Here is a 24,274-nt window from a genome sequence, read left to right on the forward strand (position 1 = left end):
TTAATATGATGCATATATAACACATAAAAGATAATGACATGTTTCATCACATCGTAAGATTTGCTGTTGATACACATTACAATTAATTTGATTGTCAAATAACATTTTAAACAATAAATTTACGTCCATTTTTAAAATCCAATTAAGAGGAGAATAGCACACAGTAAACTCACCAAGCCGAAAACGGATATGGACCTTCTATGTACCGATGTAGTAGTTCTATTACATATCTGAAGTACAGCAACTGTCGCCATTTTGGATTTAATCTTTAATCATTTTCCATGTTGATGAAGCGGTGTAATTAATATGTCTTCTAGATCTGAAGCCAATTCTATCCATGTTTATTTGTAGGTTAGCGTCATGCATGTATTGCCGTTAGGCTGAGATTTTTTTTTTTAATATTAGTTTGTAATTTTGAATCGAAAGTATATATCGGTTGGAATACTGATCATATGTCTGATCTTCTGATGTAAACAAAATACAAAATTAAATTAAACGGAAACATCTGTCTTTTGACGACGAAATTAATTTTTGGTTTTGATTTTCCTATCATAGGCAATTAACTTGTATCAACTAAATCAAAAGAAGTCACGTGATCATAATTTACCGTAAATGTGTTAATGTAATAATTGCTTTAAGGATTAGTTTACCGTAGCCGTAATAGCAATTGTTTAGTCCCAAATAATGATTTTTTAAATTTACAAATCACGGTAGAATGTCCTTGATGCACTGTTTCGATATTGCCCAAAAATCTGTGCCTTTTTCCATAAGTCGTGTACCTTTGGTAAATAGGATGCTATTACGTGTACGGTAAAACAGGCCTAAAAAACAACGGGTTCAGTAGAACGTTTGGGATATTACATTTTCTAGCCGCTGAAGCGAGCCAGAAGGGACATGGTTTGGGCTTTTTGTGGGCCCCGAATTCATCAATTTTGCAAACCTGTTATTTAGTGATTTTATTTTGATTTGAATTTGAAATATCAAGCGGTGAATCATTACCAATGTTGTTGTCATGGTTACCATCAAAAACTAAGAAGAGTCCATGCAGTTGAGTTCTTTGTAAATTGATAGCAACTGATATGAGTAAATTTAACTTAAAAGATACAGGGGCTTTGTATTAATGAGATATAAATGTGCAATATATCGCGATTTTCCAAAGCCGTATATTACAAACACATGAGTGAGATCATTCAGTGCGATACATAACACCAAATGGTTACTTTTAGTTTTATAAATTATTGTATTTTTATAAAGTGTTTGGCATTCATCTTTCATACACACTATTGTAGATTTTGCAAACGTTTTGGTTTTCACTGTAGTATCATCTGCCTTTACGTTTCACGCATAACGTATGATTTATCCATCACTCTTAATCTAATTGTACGTGACTGTCCATTATCATTACACCATATTAGTCGGAACAAACATACTTGTGAATAGTCATCAGCGGATATAGAACAATAAAAGACGGCTTTTATAAATAATGTACCTCTTTGATGTTTTGTACTTTCCTATCAGACACGCTTTACTTAACGTAATACAGTTTTCCCTCATATTTCCGTGTAGTAAGAGATGAGCTCATCCACAAACAAATTTTACACACTGGTATATTATTAATAAGACATACTATAAGCATCACTTTTCGTCATTAATAATTTAGATTACCACGCTGATTTTACCTTTATGGATTATTGGCTACACATTGTCAGGTAAGTGAGAAAGGGTGACGTTATACATATAATCCTACAACATACTTTCCAGGTATTTTCTTTAAAGGCCCACTACCTTTCCGATAGCCATACATAAAGCTGAAATTTCTTAAAAACAACAATGACATAAGAACTTGTATACTGATGGCCAAAGATTAGGTTACAACAACAAATAAATGCAAGTTTCTCTCTGTAGTCTATGTTAACAGTGACGAGTCATTTCGCGGTTTTGCTGTCTGGCGCAGTGATATTAAACTACCGTGCGGTAATTAGGACGACGGCGGGAAGCATAAAACGACCCGCGTTATGAAAATTAACATTTCATTTATTTTAAATAAAATGTTTAGGAGGTGATGATGAAAGTAGTATTAACGTTAAGCTAATAAAATTATCAATCTCGTTTTACACTTACATTTTACTGTAAAAATTGAAAGCCGTTTCGGAAAGGTAGTAGGCCTTTAAATTATCCGATAAAGAGGGATACAGAATTCACTGGTAATAAGGCCCGTAACACACATTTGCAGTGATTCACATGTTCCATTCATCAACAAAGAAATGCCAATACTTATTATTGTATTATGTATCATTTCTTACCAATGTTTAAAAATAGCATGATTTATGATTAAGGATTTCTAAATACACATACACATATACGATTATTGGATCGCATAAGCCAGTAATCATTATTGGCAATCAACTTAAATTTCTTCTACAAAATGATTATTAATAATACTTATAATAAATTCTTCTGAAAAACAAATTAAAAAAACAACACAAAATCAGCCTGTGCTATAAAATGTTCTTTAATAATGTTTCCTGCTTTTAAATAATAAGTTATAATATGACCAAATGTAACAAAGATATTATACTTTTTTGTTTTAGAATCTGTTTACAAAAGTGTTAAGAAATGACCATTTTTGATTTATCTTCCGACCATTTTTGCAGGTGCGATTCTAACGCTTTTTAAAGAGGCCGATATATTTTTCTTTAATTCGAACATGTTACTTAGATCGCAAATGTGGCCATATCTTTAACCATATCAGTTTCATCTTAACTGTAATTTTTTCGAAATGCCATTGTGTTGAAAATACTTTTGTGAAATTATGATAAATTGTTGATATATATTTATATATATACATATTTCACTTTTTAGTGTAGTTCTAGAAGAAAGGCTAAAAATACTGATTAACGGACATACACTAAGCACACTGACCCATATTTTTGTTACGCTTTTAAAAGAAGCGACTTTTTTTCTTAAAGATGCTCCACCGCCGACAAATGGTATTTTTTCACTTATCAAAAACAGGAGCAGACGTTTAGTATTTTTCTTCAGTTACAAAAGTTACTTACTTTACACCATTACCAACATTGAAAAGTTTGAGCTTCTAATTTTACTTCAAGTTAAAAATATGAAAAATAATTTATTGCATCCCGAAAAAAATTATGTTGCACTATATCCTATATGGAATGAAGTACTGATTGCGCATGCACCAACGGCAAAATGAAGTATTTTATATTATTTTTTGTGCTAATTAGACATATATATACACCAATGATTGTTCAAGTAATGAATATCATTTATGCTCTGTCGGCGGTGGAGCATCTTTAATTATTTAAAGCTATATTTGACAAACAAAAATTAGCAAATACTGGAATTGAACACTTAAAAAACAGTCTAAAAATTGCAAAAATTTGTTTTGGAAAGATGTTCTAGAGGCTTGGTGTATGACTTTAAGTGCAAGTAATATTTACAAAACAAATATTTCAGAAAACCCTATTTGATTTAATAGTGAAATCAAAATAAATCATCAAGTTATTTTTAAGAAGTTATGGTATGAAAAGCATGTGCATTTTATCTGTAACATGTTGAAAGCAGACAAAACCAATCATAGTCGTCTAGAAGAATTTCGTGAAAAGTACGATATTCAGACCAATTTTCTAGAATATCAAGGAATAAAAAACGCCTTTACACCGTCATAGGAAACAATCAACAAAATTTTAACTTTGAAAAAAATATAGCTCTTCCCAACATACCAATAAATCTCAAATTAATTTTAAATTGTAAAAAAGGTGTTCAAAATATATATACTGTTCTTATTAAAAACGAAGTTATACCTATTGCACAAAATAAATGGAATCAAGATTTTGAAATTGATCGAGATGAATGGGGAAATATTTATAAACACCCTTTTAATGCTACTACTAGCTCCAAACTTCAATGGTTGCAATTCCGAATTAATCACAGAATACTAACTACAAAATCATTTTTATTAAAAATTGGTAAATTAAACAACAATCTATGTACTTTTTGTAAAACATATCCAGAAACAATCCCTCATATATTTTGGGACTGAGAAAATGTATCAAATTTGATTGAACAATTAAGAGTATCGATAATTACTAATAATATAAGTCTTAGATTTGAAAAAACTAGATTTTATTTTCGGCAAATAAGATGGTTCTCATTCTAATTTTCGTGCTGAAAACTTAATACTGTTCCTAGTAAAACAATACATTTACAACTGTAAATGTCTTGAAAAAGAACTTAACATAAACAGTCTACAAAAATCACAATAAATTTGAATTAGAAGCTATAATATTCAATAATAATCTAAAGCGTAAACCATGATACTTGCATATCAACAAAATTGGTTAAATATATAAATAGTAACATTTCAATAAAAATGTCTCTGACCTAGGTTTATCCCCTTTGTCTGTCTTGTCCTTGGTGTACTTTTCCGCTTTATCAAGAGTTGTCTCCCTTATTCACTTTATCACTTCATTTGTAGGAAGGGAAATAACTCTCGATAGATAGTTAATGTGTGTGTACAATGTAATGTTTAATAGGATAATTGTAAGTACAATTAAATATTTGATTTTCAATAATTTTTTCAAATGTAACATTTATTATATTTGTGGTTCATGTATCTCTTATCAATGTTGTCTTGTATATATTATTTAAAAAAAAATGAATACAAAATAAATTTTGAAAAAGTGAATAGTCGGGCAAAGAAAACCAGTGTAAATGTGTTCATTGGCCTTCCAAAAGTTCTCACTTATTAATACGACGGCCAAGTTCTGCTTACGTTTCCCAGTTCTGACCATTAAAGTAAAGGAAAGTTGAAAGCATTGAAAGCGAGGCTGTGTGGAAATGTAACCACGGACATAGCCAGCCGGGAGGACGTTTTAGGATTTCCATACTTTAAATTAATTTCTTCGCACGCAGACAGATTTTGGCGAGAGATTTTATTTTTCTATTTCATAAGAAATTATACTGGATACATTCACACAATTTTACCGACTTTAGCCATCCTTGCCCGACTGTTCACTTTAAGAAAACTTTAAAGTTGTATAGTCTATAACTTTCGCTCTTTTTGTCATAATGAAAACTGTTTGAGTGTTATATACATTTTTCTCCGTCTGTCCGAGGTTTAAACTGTCTAATTTTACCACTTACAGCACTGGATGTGTTATTAAGTAAAGCAAAAATCTTTTTACGTGTACACGTGAAAATTAGGCTCGAAAGATGCCGAATCGTTCCGAACTCTTCCGAACATCGTCGCTGTGAAACCAAGAGAAAATGTAAACAATTTTATATCAACAAATCATGTGATCGACCTCAGCAGACTTGATCTACTAAGAAAATAATGCTCGCACATCATAACATTTGGTATACACAATATTTTACGGCAATGTGTGAAGTAGATGTTTCAAATACTCACTCTGTGGACATATACTAGCATGATTTGCTCAAATACATGTGCACTTACGCTAGTTACCTGGCTCACCACGTGCAGGTCGTGTCGACGTCAGTCTCGTGATACTATTCGGAATTCCGACAAAACCTGAATGTACCGAACATGGCGATGACTGAAGACGCTTTATTCAAAACCAGGAATATATGATCCCTAAATTTTGGCCCTCTTATAGGCCGACATATGCATTTTGGGAGCTAAATCATCAAATTACATGTCCATTTCCATATATCAAATGTTTAATCGACAAATCACTACAGTGAAATTAGCATGAAAAATAACTTTAAGCTACAAGATATTTGGGGGAAACAAATCAGAACTTTTGTTATAAAGCGTTAAAGTTTTCAAACATTGTGAAAAGCATGTTTTCTATCTTCTAAATTTAGGGCTAGAGGTAACACATGGGGCTATTCTGAGGTAATATATGTAGAATGGGTTGTATTTTTTAAAAAGAAAACGCCTTATCAATTATGCAAACAGTCGTATTTATTAGGAAAAACCAACTAGGAAGATATTGTGTTAGCTTGTCGTGTGTGTGGTCAAAACATATTGAAATGTCTGTGCAATTATGTACACAGACTAAATAGTTATCTATGATTCACACTAGTTCAAACTCAAGTCAACAACCTTGTGATTTCTATTCCATTTCAAACTTATGGACTACAATTTCAAAAATCTACATGCGAAATAAATCTAGTCATAGACGAATATTGACACCTTAGCAGAGATCTTTAATTTACTACAAGACATACTCGTCAAACATCAAGAACTTGGTAGCTAGGTAGCTAGGTATACAAGTTTGTAACATGCAATGGCGAATATAATGTCCGGTATGACATATAATTAGCAGCCAGTTTACATTCATCCTGCAGCTATATATACACTGACCGGTAACTACTACAGAATGTAAATGTGCGTTTATACAAAAGCTTTACAAGGCCTTACGATTTACACAACTCCATCGCGTTTGATCAACTTAATCCTGAATTGATCAGTTTCCCATTTTGTGTGATTAATCTGAATCTGTTTGTAACTATCGGATCATCATCTTTGATTTGCTTAAAGGTGTAAGTTGAACCCCATTAGGGAAATACCACCAGTTCATTGATGTAGATAAATCCGCTCCATCTCCTCTCATGTATCTGCCGTTAAGGTTAGCACGGTAGCACCATTTATACCACCAGCCCCCATGGCGCTGTACGGCACAGTGAATATGTGCCCTGTCATTGTCTTGATCGTAGGTAGAGAAACGTTGATCGTGATGGTTCTCCATTGCATCAACTAAACGGAGAAAGAAATATATATAAACCAATATTTATACTCTAAAATGGAAATCGCTTAATTTAGTAACCACGGAAGATAATTAGTTTGCAGTAAGAACAGATATAGATAAGGATCAAAATTCAAATCTACTTTATAAAACAGAACAGATGGAGTGTGTATTAATTATATATATATGTATATACATCACATCAGCTCATGCCGTTAGGTTCAAGCAATTGAGTTACATATACAACTTGATTTGTTTCAGTTTTACATATACTTCCTATGAACAGAAAGGGTTATGTAAGGACGTGACGGGATTGATGGTGGAGGAAACCCGGAGTACCCGGAGAAACACCACCGACCAGTGGCCAGTACCCGGCAACTGCCCCACATGGGATTCGAAGTCGCGCCCCAGAGGTGGAGGCCTTGTGGTATTTTGTCGGGACATGTTTGAACATTAAAAGTCTTAAATATTAGACCAGCAGCTGCACTTACAAGAAAGGTTTCCAGAGAATCCTCCAACGAATAGTTTGTACTTTTGTCCTTCGTTGGCCACCGTGAAATTCGAGTACTCGGCATACCCTTTTTCCCCATCTTCAGCTTCTAGTTCAACACGCAGTATCCGCGGGGTGGTAGTCAGAAGGTTAAGGTTATCATTGCCTTTTGGACAGAATTAACATCAGGTACACAATAAATGTAAATTACAACACTTTTGTGTAAACAAGGACATAATTCGTCATTGTTTAGAGACATAAAACTCTATGTGGCCTTTCGTCATTGTTTAGAGACATAAAACTCTATGTGGCCTTGGGTAAACCTCCAAATTTTGAATTTTTATTCAACCTGAATCCTTTTCTATAATAGTGAGGATTGACGCATTCAGATTGAGAACAAATGAAAGATCACATGTATTTGGACTATGATACGTTTGGGTATCGTAGAAAACCTACATTGCATACAGTATAACAAGTTTATTTGCTTGCCTCAACAGATGCTGAACGTGTTGTGTTTGCAGATGCGTCTGTTATTTTTCTTTTACTGTTTTACTGATATAGAGAGGTTCTCCAACAAGTGACTGTTGGTTATCAAACTCAAATTATGAAAAAGGCACGAGCTTGAACGAGTGTCTTTGAAATTCAAAAATTAAGAATAACTAACAACAGTTCAAATAAACATGACAGACAATAGGCACCCATTTTGAACTTAAGTATACCTTGGTGACTAATTTGAGCCAAATTATCTTTGAATAATCAATTACCTGTGATACAGTAAAGACATTGTTATTTATAAGAAAATGCGCTATGAACATTGGACGGAAGTTAAAAGCCAATCAGAATCAAGATATTTCAGAGATGACCAATCAGAGGCGCCGTGTTTAAATTTAAACGATAACCAACTGCTATGGAATTTATCACATTCTTTTCCATTGTAAAATATGTATAGTTATGGGATAAATACGTTTAAAACTCGTAATCTTATAAGATTAAAACACAAACAATTGTATACCTTTCATCGAATTGCTGTTTATATTGTTTTAATCCTTTGATATTTGTTTTAACTTTATACTTATCGGACGGAAAAGTCATCTTCAGATCTTCCTGATATCTTACCAATCCAAAAGTCTCCATGCAGATCTCCGAACCCCATTTTGTAGTCTGCCCATTCGCGATAGAAATCAACATCTCCAATTGTTCTTCTCTGAATAACCTGCAAGAGGTTTCAATAGCATAAATGGTAAATCAATTGGAATCACAAATATACAAGTCAACCACCAGAACAATTACTTACCATGCAATCTACACAGAAATATATATATATATAAAGATACCTTGCAAAACATTTGCGATTAGCGGCTGATGGATTTGTTCTATAATATGGATTTTGGAAACAATATTATTGTGAAAGGAACAGAGTGCGTTATCATTCACTTATTAATGCATTAATACGGTGGCGATTAATAACTTTTTTGGTTTTGGAATTTGAGTACATCATTTATTGGTTTAAGAACTTCGTTTTAACTTTTATATGATATTGTTATCTTTGTTATTTATACAATATATTATATATATATATATATATATATGATGTTGAAAAAAAAGATGATAATTTCCATTTTGGATAAAAGTCATACGTACAATCCAGGGTCCGCTTGGTGTCTCCATGTCATTGTACACTTGGATATGGTCACCACCTGCTGTTGTGATGTTGTATAGCCCAGAGACTTTGAAAACAATTTCGTTATAAATTATGTTGGGCTATTAAGTTAACTTAGTCTAGTGAATAACAGTGACAACCTCCGTATAAAGACTAAAGGACATTTTCGTATAGACACTGATGACATTTACAACATGATTTAACCTGTGTATAAATACCACCTGACAATAGAGATAATTTCCCCTTGGCATTGTGGAATAAATGTTTGATAAACTACATTCATCAAATATTAACTATAATAACAGTAAAGAAATGAGGTAAAACGACATTCGTAAATTAATGAAAATGAGATCAATAAGGTATGGATAAAGGTTACATATACCGTACCCAGCTGCTGGTGTTTGACACACCGAGATGATATAAAAATATCAACCTGCTGAAATTTAGCTTATTCATAAACGATATTGTATTTCATCTATATACGTTGTATAGTCAAACGGTTAATCTATCTATATACATTGTATATATATGATATATATTTATCATTCTATTAAGGATTTTCATTCAATACAATAAAAAAATACACTCAATAGACTCTCAAACACATACACAGATACTGTAATAAAAAAACTCCTATATTTAACAATTGCATATACACCCACACAAATACAATAACTGCTAACTAAATGTTTTGCGTTGTAGTATTTAAGAAGGAAAATATTAGACCTCTCCAGATGTTCCTCCTCGCAAACTGGGTTCCTGCCAGCAGGAAATGGAAGGTGTGGCTTCCTCTCAACCAGTCCGTGAAGGAGTTAGCTCGGTGATGTGCTATGAAAGACTATGTCCTCCAGGGGTTTCCTTTTTCCAAGTCAGTTCCCACCAAGACCTTGTTCATACATGACAGGTTGTGCGGTCATTGCCAGTCGGGGGAGTGGTCTGGGGATCAGATCTGCGAGCACATCAACTTGCTGGAAATGAGGGCTGTTATGTTTGCTCTACAGGCTATTCAGACGATTTTACATTCTTAGGGGTTTTTTGTGGCTGCGGACAACCCTACGTTTGTCGCGTGTCTGGAGAGAAAGTGGGGGTAAGGTTTCACGTCCTTTGTGCCCTCGCCATCCTTATTTTTCTCTGTCAGGGAACGCAGTCACCTCTCTTAGTCAATCATCTTCAAGACATGTTGAATGTTTTGGCGGATACTCTTTCCAGGCGTCGCAAGCCGTTTCTTACAGAATTACAACTAAATCCCTCGATCTTCGAGGGCATTTGCCAAGTGTGGGACAGGGCTCATATAGACATTTTTGCCACTTTGCTTGACCAACCAGTTGCCAACCTTTGTCTCTCCGGTGCAAGATCTTGTCGTTTCTGGTGGATGTTTGGTTCACCCACTCAGAACCAATCTCTTGTGTCAGCCTTGGCTCGGACGATGCATACCCGCCCCAAGATTTTACATCTTCACGCGAGGAAGCCATCTCAGGAGGCCTCGCTCAGACAGGCTTTTCTTAAGCTCGCATCGCCCGATCAATAAGGTATTCCTCACCTGCCGTCTACAAGTCATGGAAGATCTTCTGTGATTGGTGTATCGACAGGAAGATTGATCCTGTCAAGGCCTTTGTCCATCTGATTGCAGATTTCCTTCTATATTTGTTTAAGAAATGCAAACTTGCCTCTGGTATTATTGCAAGCTATCGCATAGTTTTTTTCAATGTACTGTCTTTTCATGATAGACCAGCGGTAGGGTCTTCCACCTCTTTGTCTGCGTTGCTTAGGGAGTTCAGTCTGGATAGGCCTAGAGTATGGCAGTTAGGTCGACAGTGGAATCTAGCACTTGTGTTACAATCACTAACGGGGGCTCCTTATGAGCCTTTGGTGTCGTTCCCCATTAAGTTTTTATTTTTATTTTTGTCTGCCTGTTTCTCTTCCCTCTGGCCGAGGAAGAGTGATATCCATCTGTTCACTCTTCGTGCCTTTGTTGGGCCAGATATAGCTCTGTAGTTACCCTACTCACTGATCCTGCCTCTTTGGCAAAGAATCAGGTTCATGGTTTGTAGCCGGATCCCATTAGGTTTCCTTCCTTTACAGTCTGAGGAGAATGATCGGTTTGTTTGTCCCTCTCTGGCGCTTAGGTTTTACCATGATAAAACTAGTGGGCGGGGTACTATTCTTGACCATTAACCCAGTCTGGTTGTGGCGGCCCAGTCTGTGACTGTTCCTCCTGAAGAGACATTACATTTATTTATAGTTTTTAACTGTATGCGAGCAGCCATCGCAATGGTACATCCTTTTCTTTTCTTTTCCTTTTCAGGAGGAGGCATATCCAAAAATTCAAGGAGAATAATTCGAACTAAGTTGAACTTTACGTGCACCGGTAACCATGTTGTCATTAGTTTTCGATAGCAACAAGCATAAAATGAAACTAGACATCATACCGGTCCAAAACAAACATGTTTCGAAAAAGCTGCTGAATTATAAACAAGAAGACTTACCGAGAGAGAAGTACATTGTACAATTGGACATGTCGGCGTTCTCCTCCTCATAGAGCAAGCGGGAATAAGTGTCACACCTTCCGTTGGTCTGATTGTACGAAAACGATAAACAACCGTCTTCGTATTGGCATTTGGAAGCACACATTACCCTACTTCGAATTCCGATGTCGGAACTACGTATATCCAAACTTAACTTTTGATGATTTACACTCAGAACTCTTGTAAACAGATCTCCTGGACATGCTTTTGCCAAGATGAATATATTTATGGATGTTACGAGCACACCAAGATACTTTACTTTCATTATACCAGATCCTACAGTATGTAATGTCTGCTGCGTTCATGCACCGATGAATCAATCTAGTTACGGAGTCATTGATAGATTAACGATATCCTCACTTTTTGAATACCAACAGGCATTTATAGGTTGTTCGTTTTATCCAGCTAACCAATCCGCTTCCTGATAGAGTCTGCTTGCACCACATAACGAATAGGGATCGGTACTATTTATAATTCATGAGCTTTATTGGTTAAAACTGATATGAAGCTGGTTGGGTAATAAAATGCTTGATTGTATTTCTATCATTTATAGAGCAATATTTTCATTGCCACTACACAGTACCTTTATGTTGCTAGTAAACCCAATGTATGTTAATTTCCAATATTGATATCGCTAGTACGGCTGCCGCTCTGGCGTACTAATACCTTCATCAGAGTTGAAAAGGTTACGAAAAGACTTGGTTTAAGTCTGTGTGAAAATTCGCTGTTTAGTCAGTTGTCAATGGTCACCCACCAGGATAGTTTCTGTTCTTATCCAGTTTAAAAGCTTTTGCAAAATTGTCATGAAAATCGATACGAAGTATTTGATTAGATTGTGAAACTAGTAACACTTCGGCTTGGTAAGAAACAAACTTTATCTAATTATTATGTTTTCCTGGCTGCAGCCAATTGTATATATAGCTTTTATTACTCTATAGACATGTTTTTCATCGATGCTTTATTGATTTTTTTGTATCATGATTTCCACTTGATATACATCTCCATATCACTTTTGGTGACAAACCAAAGAAGATAGCTTTTTAATTATTTATCACCAAACCAAATTCTTTATAATATATTTAAAGTAAGAATTTAGCTTTATATTGACGTGATCGTCCCAGACAATGTATTTACTCCATTTGGGATTCTTTCTGCTATTTCGAAAAGTGCAAACGAAGTATAGTCATTCATGATTAAAATAATTCGTATGCTCTACCCTTGATAAGCACGTGTTATATAATCTACATCGCAACCAGTAGAGCCCATAATACAAAATAAATGAATTTAGATAAATAAATACCCGTAATGATAACTTCAAAGGGTTTAATAGAAAATTCCTGTTACTACAAATGAATTATGATACTATCTAAACGAACTTAATTTTCATTATTTCAGATTAACAATTTAGGAAGATGCATTGAAACTGAACATCTGATTCAATTATGGTGAGAATGAAATATTACTTATATAATTATGAAAATGCATGCATAAAGGAAAAACAAGACCGGGGCACATAAAGGTTAGATTTTATTTCATTGGAATCTTAATAACTGTGTACAGATCTATAACAAAATAGACAACTGTCAATGTCGTATGTAAAACAAATAATGACACCACAATATATGGCGTCGATTGTTCTATGAATGAAATCGCCATTGGTTTATAGATATATCATATGGTACATTCGTGTATACATATATCGTAATTTCCTGGCTTCAAATTCATTATAACATTTATCATAATACTCCTACTTTCTGGAAAAACACAATACAAATACAGTATAACTTGTCAAAACCAAAACTTATTTAATACAGAACCCTGTGTATTCCGACGAACTTGTATGAAATTTTCCTTAATGACGTAATAGTGATGAAAACTTCTATAATCGGGAAATCTGGCTACAGCGGTCAATTATGTTGGTCCCGTGGCATTCGGTTTAGAAAAGATTACACTGTAAATGCTTCATGCTACCATATCGATCATTTACTATGGTCTCGCTTTGTCTCATATAATTTATAATTTGTTATATCATCAACAGAACTCAAATATGAGTATTTTTCATTAAAAAGTAAACACTACAAAATAAAGCACGGACAAATTTGAAAACAACTATTTTGACGTTCTTTCTTAGTTTGTTCCTCTTATGAATTGTGCAGAATTATTACCTTTTAAAACTTCTGATAGTTTATCAATGGCGCTTGTCAAGACACCAAAGAATGGTCAATGTTCGCTTAATCAAATAGTTTCATTCTGATAACTTAATTCAAATAAAATCCCTCTGTGAACATATAGTTTCGAAAAAGAAACTAGGTCTTATGCAAATCGAATAAGAGAGATCGCATTGTCAGATGTTATACTGTATAGGGATTAAACCCCGGTGACATATCGTTTGTACAATAAATACTAAAGAATTTTGCTTTAATTCCAAAATTATGAAGATCACCTAGATCAATGTAGACACACTACCTTCAGCTTTCCCCAATAATCGGTCGTCACACAACTTGTGAACTTATTATAAATATGGAATTCTGATCTATTCAACTACGATGCTAACTGTTATTTCATCATAGAAAGTGCCAAGTATTTATTTTTGATTTCGCTATGTTAATACATTGTGCCATTTCTATTTTAAAAAGTTCATTAAATACAAAATAAAATTATTCTGAGCAAAGCAAACTATGAAAAGAGCTTTTAATATTATTGGTAAATATTCATTCCATAAACTATATTGATCGCGAAAATAAATATAACGTAATAGATGATATTTATTTGTCTATTTTGATTGAATGTTAAGAAATCTGGCGGCTCGAAAGTTAATTGTCGTTGTGATATCCATGGGTGGCCGCATATACATATGACCTGGTCAGTTCACTGATAAATGTTTCAATGAAACAACTATTTATCATCAAACATAAGATATTTCCAAAACACATGTAATTAAAAATGCACTGATTGTGATGCATGAAGTACATATTATGTAATATGTAATATGAACATATACATATATAGATATTATGTCTATCACAGTTTTATTGAGCTTTACAATACTGACTAGGTTTCGGCCAAGTCAACACGTATATGATAATGATATATATACAAATCACATCACAAGTTCATGTAGGTAGCATAGTACAATGACACCCAAATTAATACACGAACCAATAATAAACTAAATATGAATCATTTTAAAAATAATATCAAATAATTAGATGTGGTACACTAAATTTCATTAGTTAGAAGTTTGAGGTTATTTTTACATATCCTTAAAGAGTTGTACGTCGAGTATTATGTCGCTATACATGGAAAACGTTTCCGCGCGAAATTGTAAAAGTGGTCAAACTAAACACTTTCATATTGGCAAAGATATCAAATCGCTACAACTGAATTTAAACGAAACGAAAAGCTATGGCTAATTAGTACCTCATGAGACGAACATTCTTAGATCATAGACGGTTTTTGGGTCTATGAAGAAAGCATGAGGAATATCCTGTTTTTGTCTGTCACTTCACAAACCCGAAATATATTGAAAATGCTTACGTAAATTGACAACAGTATCGCCTAAAATGTACAATGAAAAACATAATCATATAAATACTAAAGATATCAAAAAAATTCATATTGAAATCTCATACCGCATAGCAGTAGACATGAAAAACGAAAATAATAACTGATACATTTACCACGGTGAATTTGCATTTTGTAAGATTTCATTTTTAACAAATGTTACAGTTATTGAATGTGGTTTAGAGGTTCACTGGTGTAGTTAGTACTAACTTTTTAACCTTACCCTATAAACAAAGGCAAACCGGGGTAACAGATAATCAATCCATGTATTAATACCCTGTTTAATGTACATTTTTTAGAACAAATAATCTAAATAAAACTCATGCTTTCTAATGAAGCATTCACATCAAATTGTAATATTTACTTGAGATACATTCACTAGACGAAAAATAGTTAGTTGAAATCACAGATTTCATAAATCACAATGAGAAAATATCACAGGTATATACAATATACAATAAAAATTTATATTTTATACAATGGTCATGCATACTTAAATAAAGTCATCACAACGTAGCTATCACATCACAGGACAGGATTGTCGAGCATTAAATAAGCATGTATAATTGGATAGATTTATTCCGAAATATATATCGTAAGTGTAGTACATATCATAATAAATAAAGCAATATAAATAATGATATCAGCAACAACTAAAAACGATAATTCAACAACCATAGTCTTCTAATACTTACTAATCCATTTATATCTGTTGAAATTATTTTCTTCCTGATTAGTAATGATTTTAATAACGAACATTAACATAACAATATCACAGAAAACATTAATTTTATTGTTCTCATATTCGAAAGATTTGTTAAAACCTTTGAAGATATTCGAAAAATACGTATTCTCCTTTATTGTAGAAACAAACTGCACATATTACAAATTGCAGAAATCAATGTTTGATTCCATTTCTAGTCACCTACTAGAACATGAAAATATATTTAGGTAAATATTAATAAAATGCCAGTAAATCATCGTCGACAGGTGCTAATTTGAAAATATTGTAAGATGCACGATTTCTTTGAGTCTTTTTAACTACGATTAATATTTAGCCAATAACATTCTTCTGTTTTCTGTTTAATTTTCAAAATCATGACTGAATTGTTCATTTACAACGACGGAATCTTTAGAAAATATTACATCATGTTTACCGATATTTTGTATACATCTACACATACAGTTCACAACCAACATGCATAGCACCAGTAGATCATTTATGATAACATAGGGTTAGAATTGTTACTTAACATGCCTAAAATAGTTTTTTTAAATATCTTTGTGTTCGCGTTTCAGTGATCAGGAAATGACTGTTTACCAATCACCATCATCTTCATCCTCTTTCGCATCCCCATCACCTCCACCAGCATCATCATTATCATCGTCGTCATCGTCAACATCAGATATCTCATCTACGTCGTCATCTGGATCTAGTGCATCTTCCTTTTCATCTTCATCGTCATCATCCAACGTTAATTGCATGACCTTAGCTACAAAACAAAGCAAAAACATTCATTTGAGAAATCAATTTTATCTTAACAGAAAGAAATAGATTTGTAATCAAATGAGCTCAACTAGTATATCATTCTCTAAAGTTGTGTTTATACAACAAAATTTTTTTACAGCTATTGCTCATTCAAGGATACATTTTGATTGCTTGAGAAAGGTTAAGGGTCACCCTAACACCCGATGGCTGTGGCAAACATCACACATGCAACACTTCAATGTAGGTCCTAAACATCGATGCAGAGGTAGGATAATAAAAGGTCAGGAAACTGTATCACCCACTGTCGATATTCACATCTATAATAAAGATTATAGAAAAGGGCGGAGTTATCCTAAATTATCACGATATCTTTGTCTTTTTGGATACTGTAAAGCAACTTATTTTTTGTGCTATTACGTTTCGTGTATTTCGTTAACAAGCAGAAATGGCGAAAATCATCGTCGCGAAAAAGTGTCAAGAATGTGTAACGTAGACCCATATGATATTATGTTAAAATATAGTTAGGCATAAAAAGTCGAAAATAAGTCGTCTTAAAATAAGTTTACAGCATTGGAATACAAATGTTTGTTAAGGATTCTTTATATAGATGAAGCATGGCATAACAAATTGTGATTTTTGAGCATCTTCCGCCATCATATATTAAAACCAGGCAAGGAGAATACATATACTACTGTTGTATACGTTTGCAATTACGGAAATGGAATAACCATATAAGTAATAACAAGTAATATGGATTCGGCACAGAATCGCCACCTAAAAGGCATTTGACGCATTTAAAAAGCAATTTATTTACTAACTATGGAAACACACACCTTCCGGTTTGTATGTAGCAGGCTTGGCGGCAAGGTCTGAGACGGATGTTATTCCTACAAGTGTCCAGTGAACAACATTGGCTGTTGGAGGTCTAGTAATGCTGATAAAACTCCTACCGTCTCCACACACAACAGTAGAGGAGAGCTGAAAAGGTAAACCACAATTAATAAATTATACACAAAAATACCATTCAGTTAAAAACTATTTTCTCGGCTAAATGATAGCTAATATATGACTGTATGTGAAAGTCGTGCATCATAAAAGAGAAAAAAATACTACGATATTAGATAAAATATGAATACCACATAAAGTCGTTAATTTCGCGGGAAATATTATGTAAATCGAAAAAATATAATCCATATAAATATTAGACTGAAAAAATCAAATGCGCTGAAAAATCTTATTTCGTGAAAAGTTCTCAAATAATGTCAAAATTGTGAAAACAACAGACAAACAAAAATAATATACATGCAAACTTACGGTGTGATCCAGTCTGAAGCTAGTGACACATTCCAGAGACTTCTTGTCCCAAACACGAATAGCATTTTCTTCGTCCCATTCCGCGAGAGACAGGAAATAGGGGCTCTTGTCATGACTCACTAGTTTTGCTGCTATTCTATGTCCCTCTAATCTTTTTATCAATTCCCCTAGATATATTAAAATAAAAAGTAATAAAATAGTTTTATTTTATCGATCTCAAATCAAATGAGCCTCTTTTGATCTTTTCCCATAACATCATGCTCAGGCATTTACAAGTAAAGACTTGCCCATTGCTAACCAATCATATCCAAATTCTTGATAATTTGTATTCGTTAATTGACTTAATTGAATTCAAGGTTCTATATACATGCATTAACATAGCAATCCACAGCCCACGATACCTGTTTTAAGATTCCAGACTCGGAGAATGAAGTCATCGCTTGACGTGAGCAGCCTCTCATCGTCTAGTAACATGGAATTGTCTACACTCACGTCCAGCCCTTTCCGGTTCTGCTGAGAATGGTACTTATTGAAATATTCCTTATCAAAAAGCCAGCGGGAAGTGAGCTCCTCTGTAAGTAAATGGCAAATCAAAACCATCATATTTTGTTATATTTTGTAACAGTAACAGGTTAAAAAGATGAATGAATACAAAATAGTTTATTTCCGTTTACTAAAATAACAAAAAGCCACCAATTGTCTACGAAACTTTGACTGACATACAAGGGGCTGTCTGAAAACCATTTGAAACAAAACATATTTGGAATCAACATGAATGTTTTAACTTGCATTTACATATTTAAAGTACGACTATATTTGTATTTAAGTCTATCACTACTACAAGCCCTGCTCTACCAGACTGGTTTGTCGAATGGAAGTGTTGAACAGGTCTTCTATGTTTATTGCAGTGGTCTGACTTTTAGTTAATGGGGCATATTGAGTGACGATTTTATAGTTACAGCAGTCTAGAAACCATTCATATTAAAATACAAAGGTATTGCAATAGAAAGAAAAGACAATCAAGATAAAATTGGAAAGCAAAAACAACATTTTCAGACAGAACCAGGTAATAACCTTAGTGTATCACGTGAATGGAGAAGGGACATCACGCTGCATTTCTATCAAGCTGATGACGGTAGTAGTAAAACGGGTGAAGTAAAACGATAATAATAATCGCAAAGGTCTACAATGTAGTATTGATTTGTGACAGTGGATTCGATCATTAGATGAACACAAACCTTTCTTGAGGTCATAAATAGCGATTGATGTTGTTGAAACCGTGTCGCTTTTCTTCTTTGGATTAGGGATTTCCTGTTCTGTTTGAATGGCCAAAATGGAACCATCAGATGGCATAAATCCAGCCCAGAATATTTTGTCATCGGCGGTGAGTAGTTTGTCTCTGATGACGTGTACACAGACGTTCTTTTGGAAGTCAAATACGACAATAGGTCCTTCGTCTACCCGACACACACACAAGTTACATTTTCCAACCTGGAATATTGAAAATAAATATGAGGTATTAGATGGTTCCTCTAAATTCAATCAATAATTATCAACCTGCTTGATGTCAAATAATGCTAGTTTTCCCGCCTCAGACAAGAATCTTTTATTCATATTGGTTAAAAAGACGTCACGTGATATTCAAGATATAACGTCATTAGCAACAAGATGACTGTCAAGTAACGCTTCGCGACGACGGCACTCAAAGAGATGGCGACAAAATTTTTGTCAATGAATGATAGCAGTGATGACCACTTTCAAAGCAAACCAAAATCGGCAACACTTATTTAGGACTATTTAACAGAAATTGACCATAACAACGCATTCGAGTCATTCAATGAGGTGAAAGGTTTTGAGTCGTTTTGGTTTCCATACATAATGTATTTTGCAGTTATTTAATGGAAAGGGTTGTGGACGGGATAAATAAGATAAATAGTTTGCCCTAATTCGGAAAAATATTGTATTTAACATAAACATTATCAGGCTCGGATTCGCCTTACCAGTTACAAGTTTAAACCTAATATTTTTTCCATATTAGGTCACTTACAAACTGTAACTAATATTGTGAATGCCATCTCTCAAATAATTCAAATATTGTTAATACGTGCTTTAATAAAATTTAAAAACATGACTTAATCTACATTATAATAGAACAATGAAACCAATGATTTGAAGGTCATCTCTGAGAACGTACCGTTAATGTTGAATCGTCTAATCGTTCTTTCAACTCTTTAACATCGTTTGGAGGATAAATGACTGCTTTCGTTTTCCCTGACCTCCTGTCATAGGTTTTGATACCTTTCTTTCCCCTTGTCATTGTCAGTATTTCTGCGAATATAAGGCATATAGGTACTAATACCAATACCGTTATATTAATTACATTTATTTTATAAGATGTATCAGCTAAAACACTTTAAACAATATCAATAAACATTGATACACAGACCCTTGAACTTATCTTAAAATAGCGTCCTTCATTGAATGATGGATATAGGCTGTGTTGATTTTAAAAAGAATAAATGGAAATAACTTCCTTAAATGATGTCTTTCTGGTGAAGATGGATAGTTCATTACAAAGCTGCAATACTAAAGAACTTTTTCGAGTTGAAATTCGCGTCAGCAATATTCTGAAATTGTTTTGCCAGATATGCCATATATAATTACATGCCTTATTAATTATTTCACTGAATATTTCAAAAGGATTTTGCGATAGGCTAAGCCTATTAAGCTTTTTCTTACTTGGCGTTTCTTAACACTAAATTGTGTTCTTATTTTGGTACTGTTACTGTTTCATTTACAATATCCTTACCTTTTCCATCCTTTATCACTTCCACCTTATCGCCGCAGTACTTGCACACCTTGCCCTGGAATACGTTTGAGACCTCCATGGAGGTCAAATTGACTGTCTTCAACTTCCTGTTTCCATTCAGCATCAGCAACTCTTTATCATCCAAAATCTTCATCGCCTTGGGCATATCCGTCTAATAAGTAGAAACGGTTTTCTTTCATTTGTGTAATTATATATACATGTAGTCAGTATGTTTTCAAAGTGTTTGCGCCAAAATCTACAAAGATCATGTGTCAAACAATCACTACACATTGGAAGAAAGTTTAAAAATCTATGAAAAAGTGCTACTGTACATTTTTACTTTGTCTTTAAATTAAATTATACTCTAACAGTAGTTCAATAATACTAACGAAGAAACAAACGGATAATTCAAATATATTACTTATTACAGACCTACATGTTTGTATAAATATAATGAAACTGACCATGGTTGCCTTGCGGACAACGTTCTTTGTTGCAAGGTCATACACCATCAGTAATCCCGAGTCTGTCTCGTTCTTATTCTTTCTAACAGTGAGGACAATATAGCGAGGGTTTGGCAGCAGGCAGTAATCCCTATAAAACATGGTGATTCGATTAATTACCAACCACTTACTCTCGCAAAACACATGGTTCTATCATCCCTGTACATTATGATAATTCTCAACATATATTCATATCCTGTCTTGTATCATGGATTTTAATTGTTTATTATAATTTAATTATTAATCAGCTGACTTTTTTTATGTAGCCATAAAACACATTATAACCAAATTTATCATTTTCGTACAAGTTCTTTCAAAAAGTCTTTGTACGGATAGCCTAAAATCCTTTGTTTTAGTATACGTGTTATTTGGAAGTCCTCAGTTCTTTTCAACACGTGATTACAAATGTATGTGATGTAAGGTCCATCTCATTTGAGGAATATGGATATCAAATTCGTACTTGATTTAAGTGGCATATTTCAAACGATGAAGGCTAAACATACTAGTATAAACCAATAAACCTACATGACTTTGTCGCCTAAAGAAGAGCTCTCTGTTTGTTGCTGTTTCTCTGGTTTCGTGATATCCCAGATTCTAACTGCCGTGTCCTCGGATATTGTGGCCAGTGTCTTCCACGATCGACAGATCACGCCATTTACAGTTGAGGGGTGAGGTAAAACTTCACTTCGTTCTTCCTTATCAAGGTCATATACAACGATGCCGTTGTCATGCTTGAAGTAAAGTCGCTTTCCATCAGGAGTGAAACGATAAGTATCGCAAAAGTCTTGTTCATTTCCTGAAAAAGAAACCATCCGATATTGAATTAATCTCGGAACTGACAACTTCGAATGCAGAATCCATGTATTGATAGAGTCAGTGGCCAGATGGTCCAATGGAATATATATCCGATTCTTACCCAATCCCTCATTTTGGATTGACATCTAGAAGTGTATTAGTCTCATGCATGCATAAAAACTACACAGAGGAGATAAAAAGAGCAGTGCAATCGTAAAGAAAAGTGAAATAACCTATTCCATCATGTTACCAAGTCATCGTGCTTCGTATTTTGAGGTTAATTAATCCTTAATTGAAAATAAAATAGCATATACCCCAAAATATGATGGATATCAAAATGCAAGAAAACCTGAGCTTTTGATTTTTTTAAATAGCATTTTACATAACAAATGTTTTTACATTGAACGAAGTGCATGACAATACTGATTTTACCCTTAATGACTCGGGTCCTCTGAAGGGTCTCGAGGCTGTAAAAGTTTAAGTCGTTATCTGTATAGTTAGATACCACCACGCTAGTCTGGTCTGGAGTGATAGCCACAGCATCTATTGTTCTATCATCAGCTTCGTCGTCATCTGGCGGTGGGGGTTCAAATACCACCACCCAGTTGGACATGGTCTTCTGTTCTATATCTATCACACTGATGCGGTACCAATCCTCATCCACAACTACAATATACCTCTCACTTCCTACAAGTAAAAACATTGGTGACTAACCTAACTGCATTCAAATCTGAAGTCTTGAAGGCAAAAGAAAATATGTAATGCGGTATTCATTTTCTCTATTCCATGTCTGACTTCATCTGTATTTACCACTTTGAATTGGAAATCATATTCTAGTTTATAATGATACTCTATAAGTATAAGCCGCATGGGGTTAAACAAATTGTTTTGCATATTTGTTAATAGCTCGCGGGTAACAAGCAGAACATTCCAGTAAATATCTTTTTTTATAAATTTTATAGAAAATATGACTGTCAGCAGTCCTTCGAATCTTGCAAATAACTATTTCTGCAAAATTTGGTTTAGATTTAATATAACAGAATTTGTTAGAGACCCATTTGCACCACAGAGAAAAATTGGTAGTTAAAAGGTCAAATTGGTCAGTGCAACTATTTGATAAAACAATCTTTGAAAATAAATTTAATCTGTCCACACATATTTTATCAGGAACGCACAGTGTTAAAGGTATGAGAACAAGTAACACCAATTAGTATGCGTGATATTATAAATATTATGACACTTACCAGATATGACACTGGGGTTGCTAGACGCAATATCTCTCATTGGACTAGATTTCTGTAAAAACGTCACATCCGTTTTCTTGCCGGTGTAGGCATCAAACAGAGCCCCGACCTTGCCTTTGAAGATGGCCAGGGAACATCTGTCCTTGCCAGCCGGTGTGTAAGCCCCCGATGAGTGGTTTAAGGTATAAGCCACCTCCCCTGACAGTTGAATGGCCTTCATGTTTTTGGCATACTCCACAAGGATCATCGAATCATTGGCTATAAACGTGACATGATCTGGACCTTCCCCTAACTTATTGAAGGATTTAATTAACGTTCCATCTTCAACGTTCCATGTTTTAACACTCTGTTCGTCATCATCCGCACCTGCAATCGTTTAAACAATTTGAGCCAATATTTCATAGCAAGCTTTAGGGTCTGATCGTTGAAAGCTTTGAATATACTATAATTTGATATATACACGCGACTCTTAAGATCATCAAAATATGTTTAATTACAAGGTGATTTAAGATACAATGTTATGACTGACTTCAATAAGCAAAATCTAGTTATCAAGGACCCATACACGTAGCGATAGTTTTGCCGTCCTGTGTCATGTCCAGACCGGTCACAGCAGCCGTGTGTTCTGACAGCATGTACACCATCTGACCCCCAGGCTTGATCAGGATATCTTTGTCAGGATAAAGGTATGGAGACGGATATTTCTTACACTGGGAACAAAACTGAAGCAGTTCTGGATTCTGTGAGAAGAATTAAATTTACTTATATAACATTGATGCTAAGATATATGGTTCTTACATGGGGCGCAATATTAGTGATAGTAATAAACTTATCAAGCCATAATCATTTCATGGTGTGGACAGTCAAAATAATTTCCCTCGCTGTCAGTCAGTACCATTTTATAAGAATATATCATTCAACAGGTTTAAAAGCATATGAATATATGTATGTAGATTCCCTCACGTAGTTATTAGCATCCGGGTGGAATTTTTATATCCCAATACTTGCATCCTATCCATGCACTTTGACATATTATAATACTCCCCTAACAGACATATGATGGTCTTTATTGATAGCCAACACATTCTCTCTAATGCATCAACATCACTTTGAAATATGACCATATGACTCAATCTTATTTGATTTA

At 34.1% G+C, this 24,274-nt stretch overlaps 2 protein-coding genes across 6 annotated transcripts in view; both read right to left on the minus strand.

Annotated features, from left to right (window-relative positions):
• Positions 1 to 6,278: 6,278 nt before the first annotated feature.
• On the minus strand, positions 6,279 to 10,356 carry LOC138316398 (ficolin-1-like). The gene is made up of 5 exons (XM_069258098.1): positions 10,218 to 10,356; positions 8,866 to 8,951; positions 8,341 to 8,437; positions 7,226 to 7,390; positions 6,279 to 6,745 (listed from the first exon to the last, which is right to left on the minus strand). The coding sequence occupies exons 1-5, from the start codon at positions 10,354 to 10,356 to the stop codon at positions 6,498 to 6,500; spliced, it is 735 nt and encodes a 244-aa protein (XP_069114199.1). The 3' UTR covers positions 6,279 to 6,497.
• A 4,911-nt stretch (positions 10,357 to 15,267) lies between these two features.
• The window catches only part of LOC138314266 (NACHT and WD repeat domain-containing protein 2-like), a 36,863-nt gene continuing 27,856 nt past the window's right edge, over positions 15,268 to 24,274 (minus strand). For all 5 annotated transcript variants that reach the window (XM_069254519.1, XM_069254516.1, XM_069254518.1 and 2 more), the window contains 12 exons: positions 23,693 to 23,867; positions 23,128 to 23,493; positions 22,316 to 22,570; positions 21,614 to 21,884; positions 21,050 to 21,179; positions 20,586 to 20,757; positions 19,971 to 20,104; positions 19,015 to 19,267; positions 18,178 to 18,348; positions 17,777 to 17,943; positions 17,296 to 17,440; positions 15,268 to 16,466 (listed from right to left, as the gene is read on the minus strand). In XM_069254519.1, the coding sequence (XP_069110620.1) occupies positions 16,291 to 16,466; positions 17,296 to 17,440; positions 17,777 to 17,943; positions 18,178 to 18,348; positions 19,015 to 19,267; positions 19,971 to 20,104; positions 20,586 to 20,757; positions 21,050 to 21,179; positions 21,614 to 21,884; positions 22,316 to 22,570; positions 23,128 to 23,493; positions 23,693 to 23,867 (2,415 nt within the window). In that variant the 3' untranslated portion in view covers positions 15,268 to 16,290. The remainder of the gene's footprint in view (positions 16,467 to 17,295; positions 17,441 to 17,776; positions 17,944 to 18,177; positions 18,349 to 19,014; positions 19,268 to 19,970; positions 20,105 to 20,585; positions 20,758 to 21,049; positions 21,180 to 21,613; positions 21,885 to 22,315; positions 22,571 to 23,127; positions 23,494 to 23,692; positions 23,868 to 24,274) is intronic.

This window comes from Argopecten irradians, chromosome 2 (genome assembly GCF_041381155.1).
Source record: "Argopecten irradians isolate NY chromosome 2, Ai_NY, whole genome shotgun sequence".
NCBI lineage: Eukaryota > Metazoa > Mollusca > Bivalvia > Pectinida > Pectinidae > Argopecten > Argopecten irradians.

What these genes read in the sequence shown, in the direction of transcription:
- LOC138316398 (XM_069258098.1), bottom strand. Translation starts at nt 10,356, where the DNA reads ATGGCTTCCTCGCGTGAAGATGTAAAATCTTGGGGCGGGTATGCATCG. An exon ending in GCATGGAGACTTTTGGATTG is followed by an intron (nt 7,391 to 8,340) that starts GTAAGATATCAG and finishes TCTGTCCAAAAG; the next exon opens with GCAATGATAACCTTAACCTT. An exon ending in ATTCTCTGGAAACCTTTCTT is followed by an intron (nt 6,746 to 7,225) that starts GTAAGTGCAGCT and finishes TTCTCCGTTTAG; the next exon opens with TTGATGCAATGGAGAACCAT.